This window comes from Stegostoma tigrinum, chromosome 30, assembly GCF_030684315.1.
Source record: "Stegostoma tigrinum isolate sSteTig4 chromosome 30, sSteTig4.hap1, whole genome shotgun sequence".
Lineage (NCBI taxonomy): Eukaryota > Metazoa > Chordata > Chondrichthyes > Orectolobiformes > Stegostomatidae > Stegostoma > Stegostoma tigrinum.
In genome coordinates this window covers 26,576,110-26,597,643 of record NC_081383.1, presented here as the reverse complement: position 1 = coordinate 26,597,643, position 21,534 = coordinate 26,576,110, and the positions used below count along the sequence as shown (strand labels likewise).

Below are 21,534 nucleotides of genomic sequence, written 5' to 3'. Positions count from 1 at the left end.
TCCAGGCAAGTGGAGACTATTCCATCACATTTCTTTAGGTACGGTAACATCAAGAGACTTATCAAACCGGACCCCGTACCCTAAAAGTTTCTCCTCTTCAAGGGGCACTTGTACCTACTGAAAGATGACAGGGTGTAGATCTTATGCCCTTCACTGCTTTTCTGTTGGGTAATGGTGTGGATTCTGGTGCTTTGACCTTCCTACTGAGAATGTGCAATTTCTCTGATGTGAGTGCTGGATTTCGATGTCATTTTCCGAGTTCCTTGTGACAGTTTGTTTTAAGAAAGCATATTATGCATTAGTTTGAAAGCTTTGTATTGCGGTATATAACCTAAGCAAGGTTTTTGCAGCAGGTTTCTATTAACTCTCACTGGCAGTGGATTCCAAACATCTAGGGTGAGTTTGAATTACTCCAGTTTTACACCGATTCATGAAGAAATACTGCAGTCATGGAGTAATACTGTAAGAGTGGTGGCACTGTGAAAATTGAATAACTTTATTTTCTAGGATTTTTTTTATCTGATCAGAATTCACTTGTGATGCAAGTGTGTCTGACATGAAAATCTGGCTAAACCTGTACCGAAAGCAGTGCATAAGAAACAGAAAATAATAGATACTGCAGTACAGTGAGACACTGATATTTCAAATTTGGGATCCAAATTTTCCTTAGAACAAAGAAGCTCCAAATTTAAGGCTAAAATGGGCAATATCAGGCCACATTGTCTATTGTGGAAAATGGAAAAATATCGGACGTACAACATGGAAATGTTGGAAACGATATTACTGAGGCACGCTGTACCTTACCAATGAGTGTTGAAGGCAGTTTTATTCCATGTCGTGCTTTAACTGGTTGGATATCAAGTTACAGCACTCTCCTATGGCTATAGAAGAAAGTGTTCCGCCACCCCTCTCTCAAGAACAAAGGAAAAAGCAGCTTGTTCAGGATATTTCAATTCTAAAATGTTGGATTTCCAGAAACCAGGACAGGATAATTTCCTGTGGGGAAAAACATTCATTCCTCTACACTAAGAACTGTTGATGCTCCAGGGCAATACTGAGCGAATGCTGCACTGGCCATGATGTCTTAGTCCTGTGAAATACAACTGCTTGTTCCATGAATGCAAAAGATCCCATGGCACTATTTTGAAACAACAGGGAAGCTCACCTTAGTATCCTGGCCAATAGTAATCATTCCATCAACAGTGCAAAGAGATTATCTGGTCATTATCATATTGTTGTTTGTGGGAGTTAGCCGTGTGTAAACTAGCTTCTTTTGTGACAGTGTTAGTGTAAACAGGGGTCGGTTAGCTCAGAGATAATGGGAACTGCAGATGCTGGAGATTCCAAGTTAATAAAATGTGAGGCTGGATGAACACAGCAGGCCAAGCAGCATCTCAGGAGCACAAAAGCTCGGTTAGCTCAGTTGGCTAGAAGGCTGGTTTGTGTTGAAGTGAGATGCCAACAGCATGGATTCATGTCCCACACTGGGTGAGGTTACCACAAACGGCTTTCCTTCTCAACCTCTCCCCTTGCCTGGGGTATAGTGACCTTCAGGTAAAAGCATCACCAGTCATCTTTCTCCAATGACAGAGCAAGCTCTGTGGTCTGGTAGGACAATGCAACTTTGCCTTTGCTTTGGTAATGCAAGGTGCCGTATAAATACAATAAAAGTGTTGGAGAAACTCAACTCAGCAGCTGTAGCAGCATCTGTGGAGAGAAAAAGAGTTAATGTTTTGAGTCCAGTGTGACCCTTTGGAACTATATATAATGCAAATCTTTTTAATGGCTATTGTGGCTGATTGGAAGGAAATTCCATTCACATTTCAAGGCACAATTTTGTCAGTTCAATTCGTAGAGATGAGAGAGTTGGTTAATACAGTATCATGGAGTCACTAGGTTGCGGCAAGAGGCCATTTGGCCCATTGAGTCCACACTTACCCTCCGAAGAGCATCCCATCCAGACTCAGCCACCCACCCTATCCCTGTAGTCCTACATTACAATGTTTAACCCAACTAACCTGCACATCCTGGATACTGCGTACAACTTAGCGTAGGCAATCCACCTAATGTGCGCATCTTTCTGGGAAGAAATTGGAGCACCTGGGAAAAACACACAGATGTGAGAAGAATGTGCAGACTCCACACAGACAGTCATCCAAGACTGGAATTGAACCTGGGTCTATGTGGCAGCAGTGCTAAACACTGACTCAATTAATCTTCATCTTCAATTAAACTTCACACATTCAAAAATTTTCCCTGTTCTGTCTTTACCTTCCGTCTTGGAGCAGCTGCTGATTTATCTCTGTGTTATCAAGGAATGTGGCAAGACATTATTGACTGCTGTTTCCCAGAATATCCTGAGAAAGTGGTGGGAGGGAGGTTTGTCCTTAAAACTGATGCTGCAGCCTTGTTGGATTGAAAAGGAGAGTTACATCCCGGAATGCTCTGGGTTGTGAAGGTAAGCGCTCATTTAGGTGACCAGTGCGGTTAGATCAGAATAACAAAAAAAAGGTGTTGGAGAAGCTCAGCAGGACTGGCCAGCATCTATGGTCCGAGGAAAAACAGGGAAGAAGAGCCACGGGGAAATAGAAGCATTAATTCTATTTCTCTCACTACAGATGTTGCTAAGTTTCTCCAGCATTCTTTGTTCCAGTGTGACTTCTCAGGAAGACCTGCTGAGTTTCACCAGTAAGTTATTTTATTTCAGATTTTCAGCTTCCTTAGTATGTTGCTTTGTGTGGTTAGATCCGAGTTAATGTTGGTTAGGATTAGGCTAGGTTTCAATTAAGTTAAGGTTCTGTTAGGCTAGTTGAGATTTATGGCAAGATTAGAACAAATGAAATTGTACAATTTTTTTTGTCGAACGTTTCGTTGATGAGCTTGGGAGATGCTAGCTACAATCACGGTGCAGCTCTTAGATAATGGGCCAGGTATGTGTGGTGTATTAGCAATGGGAAATGAAAGGAATCTGGTTCTGCGTGTTTCGAGCTGGTTGGTCTTGTTTTGCTGATAGTTACACAGTTCTGGCTCCCCGCAGAGTAAGGTCTTTCCAGTCACCCTCTGTCAATCTGCTCTCAAAACAGCCAAGAAACTTTTCTCATGACCGTGCCCATTCTTCCATCTGGTAGTCGCATGCGAATCTCGCTATAGTGGCTCCTCCTACTCCACAGTCTGCCTGCTTTGAGCAGCTTGCAGTGTCACACCGGTGGAGCAGAGGCGCCTGGTTCCGGACAAACTGCGAAAGAGTCGGTAGACACTGAGGACCATGACTTCTTTCACCTTCGGAGACAGACAGCAGTATCTGCAGCTGGTGGGCAGGTGAGAGGGCAATGCCCGTGAGCTGAGACTGGTGGTGGGTAATGACCCCGCAATGCAAAGGTGGTACTGACCGCCGACAGTACAATCCCCTGAGTTCCAGCCAATATTTGATTTATTTCTTTCTTTTCATGCCCCGCTCGCCGAGCTCAAAGCAGGCATCATTTCTGGTCCAGGATTTAATTCGGCGGCGATCTCCTTTTAACCGTTTTCAGTTGTGTTGGAAGAGAAAGTTTCTAGTTGAAGGGCTGAGGTCCTTTTACAAACCCAGCAGGTGTCATTGCAACAGTTACAAACTTCCACAATGGGAGTTCCGCTTTAGCCTGCACCTGAGAGGCGCCCTGTCTTCATATTCCAAAACATGAAGCCATGCTGGAGATAATCTGGGGAGACATCATGTCGAAACCAGACAGTGTTGTGCATAGATCAGTCAAGTTATGTGGGAGAAACAATATTTTAGGTTAAAACCTATCAATGCATAATGCAATTTAAAGATGCCCTCCTAATAACATCTCTGCAGTTCTCACACACGTACGCTTAGGTTTATTAAAGGAATTTAAGTGCTTTTATGCTGCCACATCGTTTCTAGGTGTGAGTCCATGGCAGACCAATGAGAATGCAATCATGTCCCTAATTCGGGACGAAATGGTCAACATGATCCAGGAGCTAGCAGTACCTTTGGAATGAAAAGTACAAAATTAGGTGCTGTTGAAGTGGTGTCCAAAAGTTGTGCCGAGGTCACTATCGGAGCTTACTTAGAACTTCACTGGGCAATTTGCATGGAAGTTTGTGATAGTACATTGTAGAGGAAGCTTCAGTCAGTAAATAACAGATACTGTACCACAACTTTAATGTATGGCACAGTATGGAAGGACGTTTACCTTTGAATTGTAGTTAATATGATGTGAATACTTGAGGAAATAGAATCCTTTTGCTAGTTGTAACTTATGCTGTGCCTGGTCAGCAAATGCAATATACAAATATTTAGCTGTCTTCCAAGTTGGCCTGTTAACATATTTCTGTTTCCTTTACTCCAACATCGGCTGCTGTGTCTTCAATTGTCAGAAAATTGTTACAGTGCAGAAGAAAGCCATTCAACCCATCTTGTTTTTGCCTGCTCTTGGAATTAGAATTTCGCTTTGTGTCATTCTTCTGTTGTCTCCCTTACCATGTCCATTGTTACCTTTCAAACAACCATCGTATTCCCTTTTTGAATACCTGCATTAAACCTGCCTTCTCCACACTCTCAGGCAGAGCATCCCATACCCTAACCACTCATTGTGTGCAAAACCTTTTCCATCTACCACATCTATCAATTACTGTAAATTATTATCCTTGTGTTTTTGATCTTTTTTGTGAATGGGAGCATTTTCTTCCCAATTCACCATGTCCAGACCTCCTAGGCTTTTGAAAATTTCAAATAGATGTCCTCTTAGTTTCCTCTTCTCCACGGGGAACAGTTCTAACATCTCCAATCTGTCTTCATAATTGAAATTCTTCATCCCTGAAACTCCTCTCATAAATGTCTTCTGCACTGCCTCCAGTATTTTCACATCCTTCCGAAAGTCTGATGGCCAGAATCGGATGCAATACTGCAGTTGAGGCCAAACTTATTTTAGCATCTTCAAATATTCAACTTAACTTCCTAGCTGTTCACTCTGTGCCTCTATTAATAAAAACCCGGGGTACTGTTGTGTTTATTGATTGCTTTCACAATCTGTTCTGCCACCTTCTATTTATGTTTGTATACACCCAGATCACTCTGCTCCTGCGCAGTCTTTACAGTTATCCTATTTATTAATTCCTGTCCATGTTCTTTCCTCCAAAATGTATCACCCCTTTCTCTGCATTGAATTCCATCTGTCATCTATCCATTCTTTCCTCCAACTTGTCTATGCCCTTTTGAAGTTCTATTCTGTCATCATCCAAAGTTTACAATACTTCCAAATGTCATATTATTTACAAATTTTTTAACTGTTTCCCTTGCACCAAACTCCAGATCATTAATATATATCAGGAAAAGTAAACTGTTACTCCATGACAAACCTTCCCACAGCAGACATTTCTTCTGTTTTTTGTCAGTCGGTGAACTTGTATCCATGCTGCTACCATCCCTTTTGTTTCATGAGCTCTAACTTTACTCAAAAATCTGTGATGCAGCGCTGTATCAAATGCTTTCCAGAATCCTGGGCATGCAACTGCACAGTTCCATGCTACCTCATTAAAACAACTCCAACAAAATGAATTCATTTTGTCTTTAAAAATTCATACTGGTTTTCCTTTAAATGAAACTCTATTTGCCGATGTCTCATTTAGTCTAGGGTTATTGCCCATATTCTCAATACTTCCAAATGTCAAATTATTTGCGATTTCCTACATAAAACTCTGTCTGTCCTAGAACACAGCAGGCCAAGCAGCATCTTAGCTTTTGTGCTCCTAAGATGCTGCTTGGCCTGCTGTGTTCATCCAGCTCCACACTTTGTTATCTTGGATTCTCCAACATCTGCAGTTCCCATTATCTCTGTCTCTTCTTCTCCTCCCCCGCTAGGAACCACCTTACAAGCTTTTCCCTGACTAAATCTGATCTTAAATTATCCTTTTACCAGCTCTGCATCCTACTGTAGCAGTTGAATCTGGATTTAACTTAACTGGAATTCTGGATTTAACTCTGCATACTGCCTGCCTTCATACCTCGAAATGATCTCCTATTTCTGGAAGGCTGTAAATGCATTGGACACAGATCTAAGTAGGTTTACTAGACCAATATTTGGAATGGATGGGAAGCTTAATGAGAAAGGACTGGATAGGCTAGACTTTTGGAGTTTAAAAGAATAAAAGGTGATTTGGTTCAAAAGTGGAAGATGCTGAGGGATTTGACAGTTTAAATCTGGAAAGGCTGCTTTGTCTTGTGGGAGAATCCAGAACCAGCAGTCAATGTTTGAAAAAAAAAGTCACTCATTTAAACAGAAAGAAAGAGATTTTTCTTGTGTTTCTTTGACACTCTTTGATGCTGGTGAGGGCGGAATGTTTGAAGGCTTTTAAGGCTAAGGTAGGTAGGTTCTTGATAAGCGAAAGGGTGAGATGTCATCATCAGTCATGGGAATATAGAGTTGAATTTTAAATCAAATGATCCAAGATCTAAGTAAATGGATAGGAAGCCGGCTTGTAGGGCTAATGGCCTACTCCTATTTCTAATATGTAGGTATGACAATCCATATATTGCCTCTCTTGCTCTTTTAGAGGCAAAAATTCCTTTTTGTTGCTGAGACCTGTGAGATTAATTCTCACGTCATAGCTCTTCTATAACATCTCAATACTGGAATGTCTTCCATATGTCTCAATGACTGGAACTGGCCACTGTCTTCAAGCACTAACTTGTTTTGTGAATTAAGCATTCTGTTGGCTTTGATAATTGCTGCTGCATTATTAGCTGAAGAATTTGAATGACGAATGTGGAGATTACATCTTTAGACATTGCAACACTATTTGTGGAGATGCCTATTTTTACTTCATATGTGCACTATTTGTATAGCGTTTCATTTGGCACATTATACTTATGAAAATAACAAAAATTTGGTACAGTGCCTTTTAATTCAGATAAATGTCCTGACATGTTCACAGAGGGGCAGTTATAACCAAACTTTTGTCTAGTTCATTTCTGAGCTCCCTCCCTTGCTCCTTCAGTGATGTCTGAAAAGATAACTAGTTTTCTTTTAGTCTTTTATGTTGTGAATATCTAGTTCCATAGCTCATGTGTCTTAGTACATCATTTTAGTTTTCGGAATTACATTTCAGTGATATTATGCTTAGCACACTGGGGGCCTGTTGCTTTAAGAGTTTACTGGATAGATTCAAAGTGATTACTAGTTACAAACATGTAGGATTGTGAGTCAGCAGGTGGGTTTGCTGAGGTGAAAAGGTGGAGTCCTGCTGTCTACATGGTTTACAGAGAAATGCAGTTTAGACAGTTGTTCGATTGTTGAGAGCTAAAATAAATTAAAAGCGTTTAATAAAATCTGAAAGGCTGTAAAACCCATTTACCAGGGATCATATTGCTAAATCCAAATCATTGATATAAATTTATAGATAATAGTATCAGGCTCCCCAGTTGCTAGCCTCTCCCACTCCAACATAATTCCTCTAAGAACCCGCCTTCGTGTTCTTCATAACTGCCAATTTTGTACCCAGACTCTCGATTTATCTTCAATTTTTGCAGCTTTGAGTGTAACTAATCACATTTCATGTGAAACTTCCAAAAATGTTTTAGGAGTCTTGGTGTAACATGCTATTGGACTTCATACAGATCCAATGGGATGTCATTCCCTGGTGGAAGTGAAGAAGGTGACTCCGGGAAGGATCTTCCCTTTCTGAATTTCTCCCTGTGTACCTGGTTAGGCACACATTTAAGTTTATACCTGCTAATTGAAGACTAATGATCTGTAGTTGCCTGTGGTGGACCATGGGAGATGGGTCATTTTTCCCCTCCCTTTTTGACACGGTTGCCTTTTTTTCTATACACTGCCCACATTATTTTCTCCCTCTTAACAGCCCTCTAGAGAAAATACCATCTTACTGACCTAGTGTTAATTTGTTTTGAACACCTTTTGTCTGTCTAGCATTTAGAACATAGAACATAGAACATTACAGCACAGTACACGCCCTTCGGCCCTCGATGTTGTGCCGACCTGTCATACCGATCTCAAGCCCATCTAACCTACTCTATTCCATGTACGTCCATATGCTTATCCAATGACGACTTAAATGTACCTAAAGTTGGCGAATCTACTACCGTTGCAGGCAAAGCGTTCCATTCCCTTACTACTCTCTGAGTAAAGAAGCTACCTCTGACATCTGTCCTATATCTTTCACCCCTCAATTTAAAGCTGTGCCCCCTCGTGCTCGCCGTCACCATCCTAGGAAAAAGGCTCTCCCTATCCACCCTATCTAACCCTCTGATTATTTTATATGTTTCAATTAAGCCACCTCTCAACCTTCTTCTCTCTAATGAAAACAGCCTCAAGTCCCTCAGCCTTTCCTCATAAGACCCTTCCTCCGTACCAGGCAACATCCTAGTAAATCTCCTCTGCACCCTTTCCAAAGCTTCCATATCCTTCTTATAATGCGGTGACCAGAACTGTACACAATACTCCAAGTGCGGCCGCACCAGAGTTTTGTACAGCTTCACCATAACCTCTTGGTTCCGGAACTCGATCCCTCTATTAATAAAAGCTAAAACACTGTATGCCTTCTTAACAGCCCTGTCAACCTGGGTGGCAACTTTCAAGGATCTGTGTACATGGTCACCGAGATGTCTCTGCTCATCTACACTGCTAAGAATCTTACCATTAGCCCTGTACTTTGCCTTCCGGTTACTCCTACCAAAGTGCATCACCTCACACTTGTCTGCATTAAATTCCATTTGCCACCTCTCAGCCCAGCTCTGTAGCTTATCTATGTCTCTCTGTAACCTACAGCATCCTTCGTCACTGTCCACAACTCCACCGACCTTAGTGTCGTCTGCAAATTTACTAAGCCATCCTTCTACGCCCTCATCCAGGTCATTTATAAAAATGACAAACAGCAGTGGACCCAACACCGACCCTTGCGGTACACCACTAGTAACTGGTCTCCAGAATGAACATTTCCCATCAACTACCACCCTCTGTCTTCTTTCAGCAAGCCAATTTCCGATCCAAACTGCTATATCTCCCACAACTCCATTCCTCCGCATTTTGTACAATAGCCTATTGTGGGGAACCTTATCGAACGCCTTGCTGAAATCCATATACACCACATCAACCTGTTTACTCTCATCTACCTGTTTGGTCACCTTCTCAAAGAACTCAATAAGGTTTGTGAGGCACGACCTTCCCTTCACAAAACCGTGCTGACTATCCCTAATCAATTTATTTTTTTCTAGATGATTATAAACCCTATCCCTTATAACCTTTTCCAACACTTTACCAACAACTGAGGTAAGGCTCACTGGTCTGTAATTACCAGGGTTGTCTCTACTCCCCTTCTTGAACAGGGGAACCACATTTGCTATCATCCAGTCATCTGGCACTTTTCCTGTAGACAATGACGAGTTAAAGATCAATGCCAAAGGCTCGGCAATCTCCTCCCTAGCTTCCCAGAGGATCCGAGGATAAATCCCATCCGGCCCAGGGGACTTATCTATCTTCACCTCCTGAAGGATTTCTAATACCTCTTTCGTGTGAACCTCAAGCTCACCTAGTCTAGTAGCCTGTATCTCAGTATTCTCCTCGACAACATTATCGTTTTCTAGAGTGAATACTGTTGAAAAATATTCATTTAGCACTTCCCCATCTCATCTGACTCCACACACAACTTACCACTACTATCCTTGATTGGGCCGAATCTTACTTTCGTCATTCTTTTATTCCTTAAATACCCATAGAAAGCCTTAGGGTTTACCCTGATCCTGTCCACCAACAACTTCTCATGTCTCCTCCTGGCTCTTCTGAGCTCTCTCTTTAGGTCTTTCCTGGCTACCTCGTAGCCGTCAAGCACCCTAAGTGAGCCTTCACATCTCATCCTAACATAAGCCGCCTTCTTCCTCTTGATCGGAGATTCCACCTCCTTCGTAAACCACGGCTCCCGCACTCTACAGCTTCCTCCTTGCCTGACAGGTACGTATTTATCTAGGACACACAGGAGCTTTTCCTTGAATAAGCTCCACATTTCTAATGTGCCCATCCCCTGCAGTTTCCTTCCCCTTTCTGTGCTCCCTAAATCTTGCCTAATCTCATCGTAATTGCCTTTCCCCCAGCTATAACTCTTGCCCAGTGGTATACACCTATCCCTTTCCATCACTAAAGTAAACATAACAGAATTGTGATCGCTATCACCAAAGTGCTCACCTACTTCCAAATCTAACACCTGGCCAGGCTCATTACCCAGTACCAAATCTAATGTGGCTTCGCCCCTTGTTGGCTTATCTACATACTGTGTCAGGAAGCCCTCCTGCACACTCTGGACAAAAACTGACCCATCTATAGTACTTGAACTGTCGTGTTCCCAGTCAATATTTGGAAAGTTGAAGTCCCCCATGACAACTACCCTGTCTCTCTCACTCCTATCGAGAATCATCTTTGCTATCCTTTCCTCTACATCTCTGGAACTATTCGGAGGCCTATAGAAAACTCCCAACAGGGTGACCTCTCCTTTCCTGTTTCTAACCTCAGCCCATACTACCTCAGTTGATGAGTCCCCAAACATCCTTTCTGCAACTGTAATACTGTTCTTGACCAAAAATGCCACACCTCCGCCCCATTTACCATCTTCTCTGTTCTTACTGAAACATCTAAATCCCGGAACCTGCAACAACCATTCCTGTCCCTGCTCTATCCATGTCTCCGAAATGGCCACAACATCGAAGTCCCAGGTACTAATCCATGCTGCAAGTTCACCCACCTTATTCTGGACACTCCTGGCATTGGAGTAGACACACTTCAATCCAACCTCTTGCTTGCCGGTGCCATCTTGCGTCCCTGAAACTTTATTTCGGACACCCTACTCTCAACCTTTTCTATAGTCGAACTACAACTTTGGTGCCCATCCCCCTGCTGAATTAGTTTAAACCCATTCAGCAGGGGGATGGGCACCAAAATTGTAGTTCGACTATAGGAAAGGTTGACAGTAGGGTGGTCCGAAATAAAGTTTCAGGGAAGCAAGATGGCACCGGCAAGCAAGAAGTTGGATTGAAGTGTGTCTTAAATTGATGTCATTTGTTGTTTGGCTTGCTTCTTCATTGTGGAGATCAAGTTCCTGATGCCTAAGCTGTACAAGCTTTGGATGAAGTAATCATTGAGAGTTTTTAGTAATTTGTACTCCTCCTCAGTTTCAAGCCTCTTTAAGATTTCTTTTGATTGCCCTCTTAGGATTACAACAGGAAGCAGCTTCTTATTCATGTATTTTGTGGAGTTGTTCTTATAAAGATCCCCTTTGTGATCATTATCACTCATGTAACTTGCCTCTGCAGCTTTTGGTATTTATTCCAGCTAACTTTTTTTTCTCATCCTATCATTCCTTTCCACCTGTGGGATATTTGGTGGTCATGTTTTCCTGTTCACTTTTGATTTAAGATCAAGCTTGTTTGGCATGAGATTGTCAGTTCCTGTTATGTATTTATCCTGCTATTTCAGCCTTATTTCCAGAATCATAGAGTGGTAGCAGGCCATTCAGCCCATCAAGTCCACAACCCTCTCCCAAAGAGCATCCCACCCAGACCCATCCTCTGCCCTATCCTATTCTAATCTATCCCATTTAACCATGGTTAATGAACCTAACCTGCACATCTTCAGTCTGTGAGAGGAAAGCTAAGCACCCGGAGGAAATCTACGCAGACGTGGGGAGAGTATGCAAACTCCGCACAGTTGTCCGAGTCTGGAATTAACCCAGGTCCCTGGTGTTGTGAGGCAGCAGTGCTAACCACTGAACTGCCATGCCACTTCTACTCGCCCTCTTACTGAAATGTTATTAAACACCTGTCTGTATTCAGCAAGCTGGGAATATTTCAAAGTTAGATATATGAAGTTCAGTACCTTTCTCTTCACGCAGTGCTACTCCCTCCCCTCACTGTACTGCACATGCTAAGCTTCCCCATGCAGGGGAATGTTTGAAGTGAAACTCTATTAACAGTTGGGTAAGTGTCGAATAGTACTGTATGCCGCATGTGACTTTATTCAAAAGAAATGCAAATTCTGAGCTAATTTGAATGAGTTCAGCTGTCACTGTTGTGCTATTCATTGAATTGAATTAAATAGCTTTATTGTCACATTGCCAAATAAGTAGTGAAACGTTTACAGTCACCACATTACAGCGCCCTCTTAGGTACCTAGGTACGGATACTTAAAATCAAATTCTTAGGAAATAAAAGACATTTGCAAAATAATGAAATAAGTATCCCATCATTGTGGGTCATAGGAATAAATTAGAAAAACAATGAAGTAAAATGTTCAGATTGTCAGACTTTCTGACTCCATCCATGCTGACACCTACCCTCAGGGAGACCTCCACCATCTCACCGTCACCTGTGCCCACCCACCATCTTTGGAGTCACCCATTTTAGGTGCTATCCCTTCGTCGCTGGGCCCACTCCACTGAACTCAAAATCACCCCACAGCCAAGGGTTCCTGGCTCCGCTACCAGGCCAGGAGTTCAACTTTGGCTGTAGATGTTTCCTTGCTGGCACCACCATCTTGAAGCGTCCTCTGCTGCCAGTGCCACCGTCCTCGATCGCTGGAGGAGATCACTTTGCTTCCACCGGCCCCAAACACCAGGAGAATGACCTGGCTGCCCCTGCCGCCGTCTCCTATCACTGGCAGAAGCCATGTCTGCCACTCCATGTGCAGCTTGCCCTTGCTGCCGTGCCAGTGCTGCCAGCCAACCCACCAGAATAAAGAAGACAAGACAAGACCAAAAGGAAAGGAAAATAATGTGGGAATAAAAAGAGCAGATGCAAAAGTTAAACAAAGAAGGAAAGCAGATGGGAGCAGATTTGTTCTGGACAAGAGCTCCCACACAGCCCTGTTACTCCGTTGCCATTTTGCACGGGATCATCTGCCAGCTGGTGCCTTTCTACTTGCCTGTATCTGCTCTTATCTTCTGAATCCCCAGTGCAGGTACACAGAGGTGGGAGAAAATCTGGCTCTGTGAACCAGACCCATAAAAATTACTGGGCAAGCTTCCCTTCAGTCCTTAGGTGAGTGGGGAAGTTGGTGACGAGACAGGTAACTCTGGAGCTGTTTGACGGAAGCTTTCCCGTGTGCTCTGGCTCTGTGTTCAATGTTCCAAGCTAAAGAGCTTCTCCGCACTCCTATCGTTCTCCTTGCCCCATTCATGGTAGTTAATGCGCCTGCCTCCACCTCATGATCCAACATGACTCCTGTTCCAACCTATGTCCCTAATCACAATTGCTGTAAATCTTCATATTCCTATACCACCCTACACATGTCTACTCTTTGCATGACCCCTGATACTCTTGTATCAAACTACCCATCGCTCATGCTCCACCATGCACTGTATGTGCCCAAACGTGGCTCTCTATAATTCTTATACCTCTTCAGTGCCAATTCTTACCTCCCATGACACTTTGCCCTGCTTCTCCATGCCAACTCACCCAGTATTCAGCATGGAACAGACTTGTGGACAGACTTACCAGTCTACTGATGATGTCACTATTGAAAAGTGTTTCTAATTGATACAAAAAAACATTCACTGCATTGGTTCTTCACCTAATCTATATCTGTAAACAAAAATTTCATTAAGTGCTGAATGCCTTAGATAAACAAACTTTTCTTTTCAAATATTATTTAGAACTATTCAGCAATATGCATGCTTGATAGACACTCCCATTCTGAAAAGATAGCTTGGAAAATTGGTGTTATTTCACAAACCCAATATTGGCTTATGTGAACAGGTGCACTGAAATACTTAGTACTCTTACTATTTGCTCCATTTCTTGTAAGCTTCCTCAACAGCTCTGGCAGGCCCAGTGAGTTTATGCACTTTTTACATTCAAATGTTCCTTCTCACAATCCCAAAGGATATTTTACTCTTCCAAAGGTGACCCAGGACAAAATCCAAATGTACCTCTTCAAAACAGGAGAAGTATAAACATTCCTTCAGCTCTCTCTCCTTTTCATTCCCCAGACTCTCCATGACTCATCCATCCAGCATAGTATCCTCAATGCATCCCTTTACCTCTCAAACACTTTACCATCTGCGTAGCCTCCTCATACCTCTATGTTCACCAGACCCTTTCTCCCCTTCACCTAACATACCAACTTGTTGAGCATTACCAACAAATCCATGCCCTTAGCAGAAAAACTATATTACTATTACTTAAAGTTTTATATTGTAGGCTACACTGTATTTTGAAAAGCACTGTTGTTCATAAAGGATACATTTTGATACTTCTTGATAGGCTGGCTTTTCTTGACAGGACTTCACAGTTCAAAACTGTTCCAATTTGTTTTCCCTAGGAGCGGCATGGTGGCTCAGTGGTTAGCACTGCTGCCTCACAGTGCTAGGGATCAGGGTTTGATTCCAGCCTTGGGTGACTGGCTGTGTGGAGTTTGCACATTCTACCTGTGTCTCCATGGGTTTCCTCCGGGTGCTCCAGTTTCCTCCCACAGTCCAAAAATGTGCAGGTTAGGTGGAATGGCTTTGCTAAATTGCCCATCGTGTTCAAGGGATGCCTAGATTAGGAGGGGTTAAAGAGGGATGGGTCTGGGTAGGATGCTCTGAGAGTCAGTGTGGACTTGTTGGGCTGAAGAGCCTATTTCCACGCTGTAGGGATTCTATGATTCAAACAATTCATGCACTGTGTTCTCCGCTGTTAACAGTCTCAAAGGGCTCCTAACCAGGAACCCCAACCAAAGGATTCTTCAATTTCTCGAGAAGTGTGGAAGGAATTGTAGAGCTTAGCACCCAAGCAGGAGAAGGTATTGCCACCGTGATTGGTGATGTGCAAGAGGTTAGAATTTGTAGCATGTGGAACTGGGGTATAAGTTGCATGTAGGACTAGAGAGATTGGGGGTTGAGAGGGTGAAATATGTTCTCCTACCATGGATTCAGTTCAGTATTTTCCCTCAGTAGCTTGTCCTGACTCATTCTTGAAATTAGGTAGAGGTGCTTTGCTCAGGACAACTAAATCTTGTGACACAGCTGCTCAATTTGGTTTTTGTTGCATGGATACCAGTGAACTTGAGGCTCAGAATAAAGCTTTTGTGTTTGTTTCTCAGTGACCCTTGACCTGTAATGTCTTAAATGTGACATTCTATTTGAGTGTAACCAGTGAGATGCCCTGACCCATCCCCAAGTATAAGGTCACAGTTCTGTGTTCATTTCCATCCGTCTATTCTTTAAAAAGGACTATTGTTTTGCAGTCATTCTTTTCAGTAAATGGTTTACAAATTTGTCTGAAATGCTTAGAATTCTCTTGTTTGTTTTTTCATGATGGCTGTATCTGATGTATGTATTCCATGGCTCCTAGCTATCCTACAGATATTTGTTCATGTTAGACAGTGATCACCACAGTTACCAGGCAGCCCCATTTTGTCCATACTCACTTCCTTTCCAGCAGCTGTCACTAGTCTGACTGAATTGTAGCACCTTTACTTCTTCTCCTGAGTTAGGTCTTTTACCTTAGAACAGGTCAACAATCAAACTTGAACTAAAAGTTTATATAGATTAAATCAGTAAATAAATTTAGAGTATGTACTTGCCCAGAATTCAGAGTAACTTAGTGTGTGGTAATTAGGCTTGAACATTTGTTGCTGTTGCATGCAATGTCCTATTTGCTGGAAGTGTTCGTATCATCTCTCTCTGTCTCCCTGTCTCTGTCTCTCTTTCCCCTTCTCTGTGACTCTGTTGCTGTCTGTATGTCTGTCTCTCTTGCCTGCTCTCTCACTGCCTATAGGTCGGACTTTATTTATATCTTTTTCTTATTAGGAGTGAGTGTTTGCTGGTCAGTAATGTGTGAATTTTAATGACCATTTACACCATGTGTAATTCTTATGCGTGGAGATTGTTAGTTTGCTTTTAACTTGGCTTCAAGGCGTGTGATTGTTGTAGTACTGCTCTGTTACTTCCCTTTCCATTAGATCTTTGTGGTTCAATACGTTTAGGGTCTGTTGCAGGTTCCCTGAGACTAGCTGATAATTTTAGACTATGTAACCCAACTTTTGGTATGTTTCCTTGTTATGTAGGGCTGAATTTCACTTTTATTTGGTTAAGTTCAAGTTGTACTGAGTTTTGTTGGAGTATTTTTTGCCAAGAGGCTGACTGAGTTCTCTCCCATAACTTACCAGATTTGCCTCATTAATTACCTACCCCTCATCTATAGGATCTCTCACATCCAACTCCAGCCCCATCTGAACATGCGCCATTCTCAACATCTGGCCACTCAGTGGATGTCCCGAAATTGCCAACATTCACCAGGATGGTGACCGTGCTATCTTCAAGTGCTCATTGTGCACCCGGACAAGTGCAGTTGGTCCACAGCTGCTCTGCATGGTTCCTGGCCTCTGCCCTGGACATGGCAGACAGCGGGGCTGGTTGGCATTTTGCTTTGTGGTCAGGATCTTGGTGGTCCTGCTGAATGAGGTGGTGCATAGGCCTCTTTCTCTCCCACCAGGACTAGCAGAGGAGGCCAGGACCAGCAGACCATGCCTGCCTATTCTAACTTTGCCACCCATATTAAGGCAGTCTTTGCCATCTGGAGGAATGTGCAGCACCTTCCCCATTCCGTCAGCATAGGTGCCATCTTCGCTCCGAACACCTCACACCCGTTTTGTTTTTCCTTGTACTGTACACATTTCCCACAAAAGCTGTCACTAATCTCTCATCTGCAGTCGCCTCCTGGACACCACTAACCATGCAAGTCCTCTGCACTGTCTATTCACACATTCAAGTCAGCTTCCTGCTTGCACCAAAATTAACAGCTATGCCACTCACTTGTTTATCCCTTCATACCTGCCCTCTGTCTCATTCCATAAGTGAAACTGATCACAATAGGGCAAAAGTAGGAAAGATAGTTGGTGGATTGCCTGATGTATAGCTCCCCACCTCTGGCGTAGAGAAAATCTTGACTCTGGGTACCCTGTGCGGCCCTGGAATGGTATCAAAGACTACTCTTGGCTTCCTGTGCCCGGAAGTGCTGGACTTTCAGAGCAAAGACTGTCCCCCTTGACTTGAATTGAGACCATGACAAGCTTCCTGGCTTTGTGTCTGCACAGGGAAAGACAAGACAGAAGTAACACGAACCTGGTATCTCTGGCTGAGGGGGTCAAAGCATGAAAAATCAGGGCAAAGGCAAAGATGCTGCGAGTATCCAGATAGGCTCAAAGTGAGTGTGTGCTACAGCAGCATCTGGAGATGTAGTCTGGCCCAGCCCATGAGCTGGGTGTGTAACCCTGAGTGCATAGTCCCCTTGCTGCAGCATTACAATGAGGGTTTCTGTCACAGCCTAAGATGCAGTATTGAAGTGCGGAAACATTCTGTATGTGGAGATGTTTCACAAAGATTCTGAAGAGGCTGGCATCCAATACATACCAATGTCCACAGAATGTATCCTGAAATTTTATCATTGCCAAGTGTGCAACATGAGGTTGTTGGGAACAAATGGCAAGCTGAATCCATGAGGTGAGCGCTCTGCTTTCCACGTCAGAGTTTTGCCACCATCTGACTTGTTTGGTGAATTTGGTAAGATCACAAGCTGAACATTAATAAGGCATGTTGGACCATCAATGAGGCATTAAACAAGCATTTATCCGTTAAATTGGCAACTCATTACTGCCGAGCAAGAAACTCACCTCACCACTTGTGAAACGCATAAAAGATGGCCTTGGTGAACTGTCCATCTGATTCTGCCTCACATCTCACCATAGCCCAGATCACGTTACACCCTATGGGATTCTGCCTCTGTAGATTTCATTTCTTTAAGGATGTGTACATTTCAAAAGGTGGTTATGGCACATTATATTTTAATAGCATTCCTACAGTATATGCGTCAATGCAACTTGAAGATTTCTTTTGAGAGAATGAATAACATAGAAGAACTAAAGAAAAAAGAACAGAAGTACCGAAGTATAAAACAGAAAGATGGGGGACCACGTTCAGGAGCTAGAAGATGTGTCATAATGGCTGCCTTATACCTTAAAGCTACTCAGAATTTAAACCGGATGGGTTTTCCCCTAGTTATTGAGCTTAAGCCTCTTTCTTTTAAAAAAGAATCTTTCTGTAATTGCAATGTTGTTCTCCTGCATTTTTTTCTATTCTCCCAGGCATCTCACTTGCATGTCCTTACCATTTTTTTTAGCCTCTGTGCAACAATTATTTTTAGTACAAGGTGAATGATTACACATGTTGGAATGCATAGAATGAGGAAACATTTAAGATGTTTCTGATTAGTCACAATGTTAAACAATACCAAACCTTATTCGTGCCCTTGATTACATCTTTCACCAGATATCTGTCTTAAAATACTGCCTCGCTTGTCAACTTTGGAAGCACTGAAGCTCCTACCTGATGCAATGGGTCAACCTAGTGGAAAGGGGATTGTGCAGTCCTTACAAGAAACCAGACTGTTTGGGCCAGATGAATGATTTTTATTTAATTTTAAGACAAATTATAAACCTAAGCTGAATAGTTTTGGCTGCCCAATCCTTTGGCATGATTAATAATGAGCTGTACACCTCATAAGCATCTATCCGTTGTGCAGTCATTTCCAGGGAATGGTTGGGACAGGCGTGGATGTTAAAGTTTAATGTGGAGTCCTAGGGTTTTTTGGATGGCACTGCACATTTAAACGCAGAAACTGAGAAGTAAAACAATCAGACCACGTGGGAGAGAGGTGTTATGGCGAGTTTGTATAGCAATAGGAATGGGGTGTTTTTCTGTCTGAACACGACAATTTATTACCCACAACCAAGTTTCTTCACAGTGGTTTGTGTAAGTGGGAAGTGAAAAATGTCACAGAGAAGTAGTTACATTTTGTCAATAATCTGGTTTCCTATCATCGTGAACACTAACCCACAGCAACAAACACTTTGTTACATTTTAAAAGGAAATAACCCCAAATCCAATTTCAAGTCTGACCTAAAGAGAGGAAGAAACTAGTCAATGTTCATAATAATCATTTATATCTGTTAATAACTTTATCAGATCTCTGACTGGCCCTTTAGCATGCCCACTCCTTCCTGTTGTACTCTGAAATAATGTTCTTCATTGTCTACTCCACCAGCAAATTTGTTGTCATCCACAAACTTACTAACCATACCTCCAATGCTCACATCCAAATCATTTATATAAATGATAAAAAGCAAAAGACTCAGTGCCGGTCCTTGCGGCACATCGTCACAGGCCTCCAGTCCGAGAAACGGCCCTCCAGCACACACTCTGCCTCATACCTTCAAGTCATTTTTGTTTTAATTGGCTAGCTCACCCTGGAATACAAATGATCTAACCTTGCAAACCAGTCTACCACACGGAACTTTGTCAAAGACCTTGCTGAAGTCCATATAGACAACGCGTGTTATACGAGGACACAGCTCTGTAAGATGGAGACTGAGAACTTTGTACGATTAGATAACATGGCATGAAACGGTGATGACATAACGAATATGTTCCTTATAGATATATTGCTCATCTACTGCGAAATATGACACAAGTGTTACCTATGGTAAGAACATGTGCCTCCAGCAGGTGTTTTATCTGACATAGCAATGCTTATTGATCTCCTGCAACATTGGAAACTGGCATGGATATTGTGGTATTGAAGAATCTAATAGATTTTTATTAAAGCTAACTATTATATACCATAATTACATTCCTTAGGTACATATAAGTATATGGCCAAACATTATGCTGTTTGCTTACATGGAGCAGCATGCTTCCAATGGAGTGTCATGCATCAAATGGTGAAGGAAAATGGAGCATGAGATTTAATACCCTCAGATCACATTCTATGATACAGTGTTGATGTCACTGGCAAGTCTCTTAAATGTACATTGACATACTAACCATGAGACAGAGCAGGACAGAGATTTGCAATCTCTCCAAAGCTCAGAATTTGTATATTTCCAAATACAGATAAAACTTCACGTTTTCCAAAATTTTCATTTCCTCCCTCCTAAACATGCCGGAGAGAGTACAATGAAAAGTTTTGTGCCTTCCCCATCGGAACGGGATCCAGAACTGTCCAAACATACTTAATTACCGAGCTGCCACTTTCAAAGGGAATATCCATCCTTCCTCACCACCCCTTCATCCTAAACCACCACCAAGTCCAAAGCAGGTTAAACACAAGTGAAGAGACAACAAAGTAACCATCAAACCTGCAGTTAAGCATAGGCCTGGAGTTAATGAGATAATGGGAACTGCAGATGCTGGAGAATTCCAAGATAATAAAATGTGAGGCTGGATGAACACAGCAGGCCAAGCAGCATCTCAGGAGCACAAAAGCTGACGTTTCGGGCCTAGACCCTTCATCAGAGCTCTGATGAAGGGCCTAGGCCCGAAACGTCAGCTTTTGTGCTCCTGAGATGCTGCTTGGCCTGCTGTGTTCATCCAGCCTCACATTTTATTAGCCTGGAGTTAATGTTTGCTTGGGTTCATTGACAATGGACACTTTGGGCCATTCTTTTTCCTCAATGAATTGGACAAGCTTCATATCTCAGTACAAGCTGATAGTCCAGAAATCAAAGCCTTGTTGCATCCACTTGGTTATATGATTAAAAATAATCAAAAGCAGCAAATGAGAACATTAGCCTCTATAATAAGAGGAATAGAAGCTGCAGTTGGGTGTTTTCTTATGGTCCCAGTGTCTTGGGACATAGCTGCTATAATTGGAGTATGATCAAAATGTTTCAACAAAGTGACACCAATGAGCTAAATTTAAGAAAACTACAATTGCTATAGCAATGGAACATGTCCGATAACACAGGCTGATGTTCTAGCTATGTAAACATCAACACAACCTCCTGTTTATGGGGAAAGTTACATGCTCCCTATGCTGAATCTGACAGGGCCTGGCAGAAGACAAAGGTCAACTTTCAAACAGAGACGTTTTACCAGTCCATAAGCACCAACTGAGAAATAATTTTAAATCTGAAATGATAATTTTTTGTTAAACAAAATATATTAATGGATATGGGCCAAAGTTAAATCAGGCTACAGATCAGCCATGATCTCGTTAAATGATGGAACCTGTCCGAGGTGCTGAATGGCCTACTTCTGTTCCTATGTACCACCAATGAGCACCAGATGACCAATGCCAAGTGCCTAATGATAAAAGCAAAATTCAGAATTTGATTCTGAAGCAGAGTCAAACCAGTCTCAGAAAATTAACTGTTTTTCCCTCCACAGATGATACCAGACCTGCTGAGCTTCTCCATCACTTTCTGTGTCTGGTCCAAGTGTGAATGACCAGCCCAAAACCACACCAGTGAGGGCAGCCAGTGAACACCAGGTGGCAAGTGTCACCCGTCAGATGGCACATTCCAGTCTGTGAGCAGTAAGCAGCATGTGCCAACCTGTAACACCAAAACGCTGAGAGTAAGTCAAACCTGGTCAAATGCCTTGGGCTGGTGAGAAAGAAATATATAAACCAGGGCTGTCAATCCAGGATTACCAGCATCGGACATGGCAAACACTAGACAGACAAACAGCTACAGTCCAGAGGCTAACATC

At 42.6% G+C, this 21,534-nt stretch overlaps 1 protein-coding gene across 3 annotated transcripts in view; it reads left to right on the top strand.

Moving 5' to 3' along the window:
- Nucleotides 1-3,033: 3,033 nt before the first annotated feature.
- The window catches only part of LOC125465656 (dedicator of cytokinesis protein 7-like), a 198,306-nt gene continuing 179,805 nt past the window's right edge, over nt 3,034-21,534 (top strand). For all 3 annotated transcript variants that reach the window (XM_059638417.1, XM_059638418.1, XM_059638416.1), the window contains exon 1: nt 3,034-3,318. In XM_059638417.1, the coding sequence (XP_059494400.1) occupies nt 3,266-3,318 (53 nt within the window). In that variant the 5' untranslated portion in view covers nt 3,034-3,265. The remainder of the gene's footprint in view (nt 3,319-21,534) is intronic.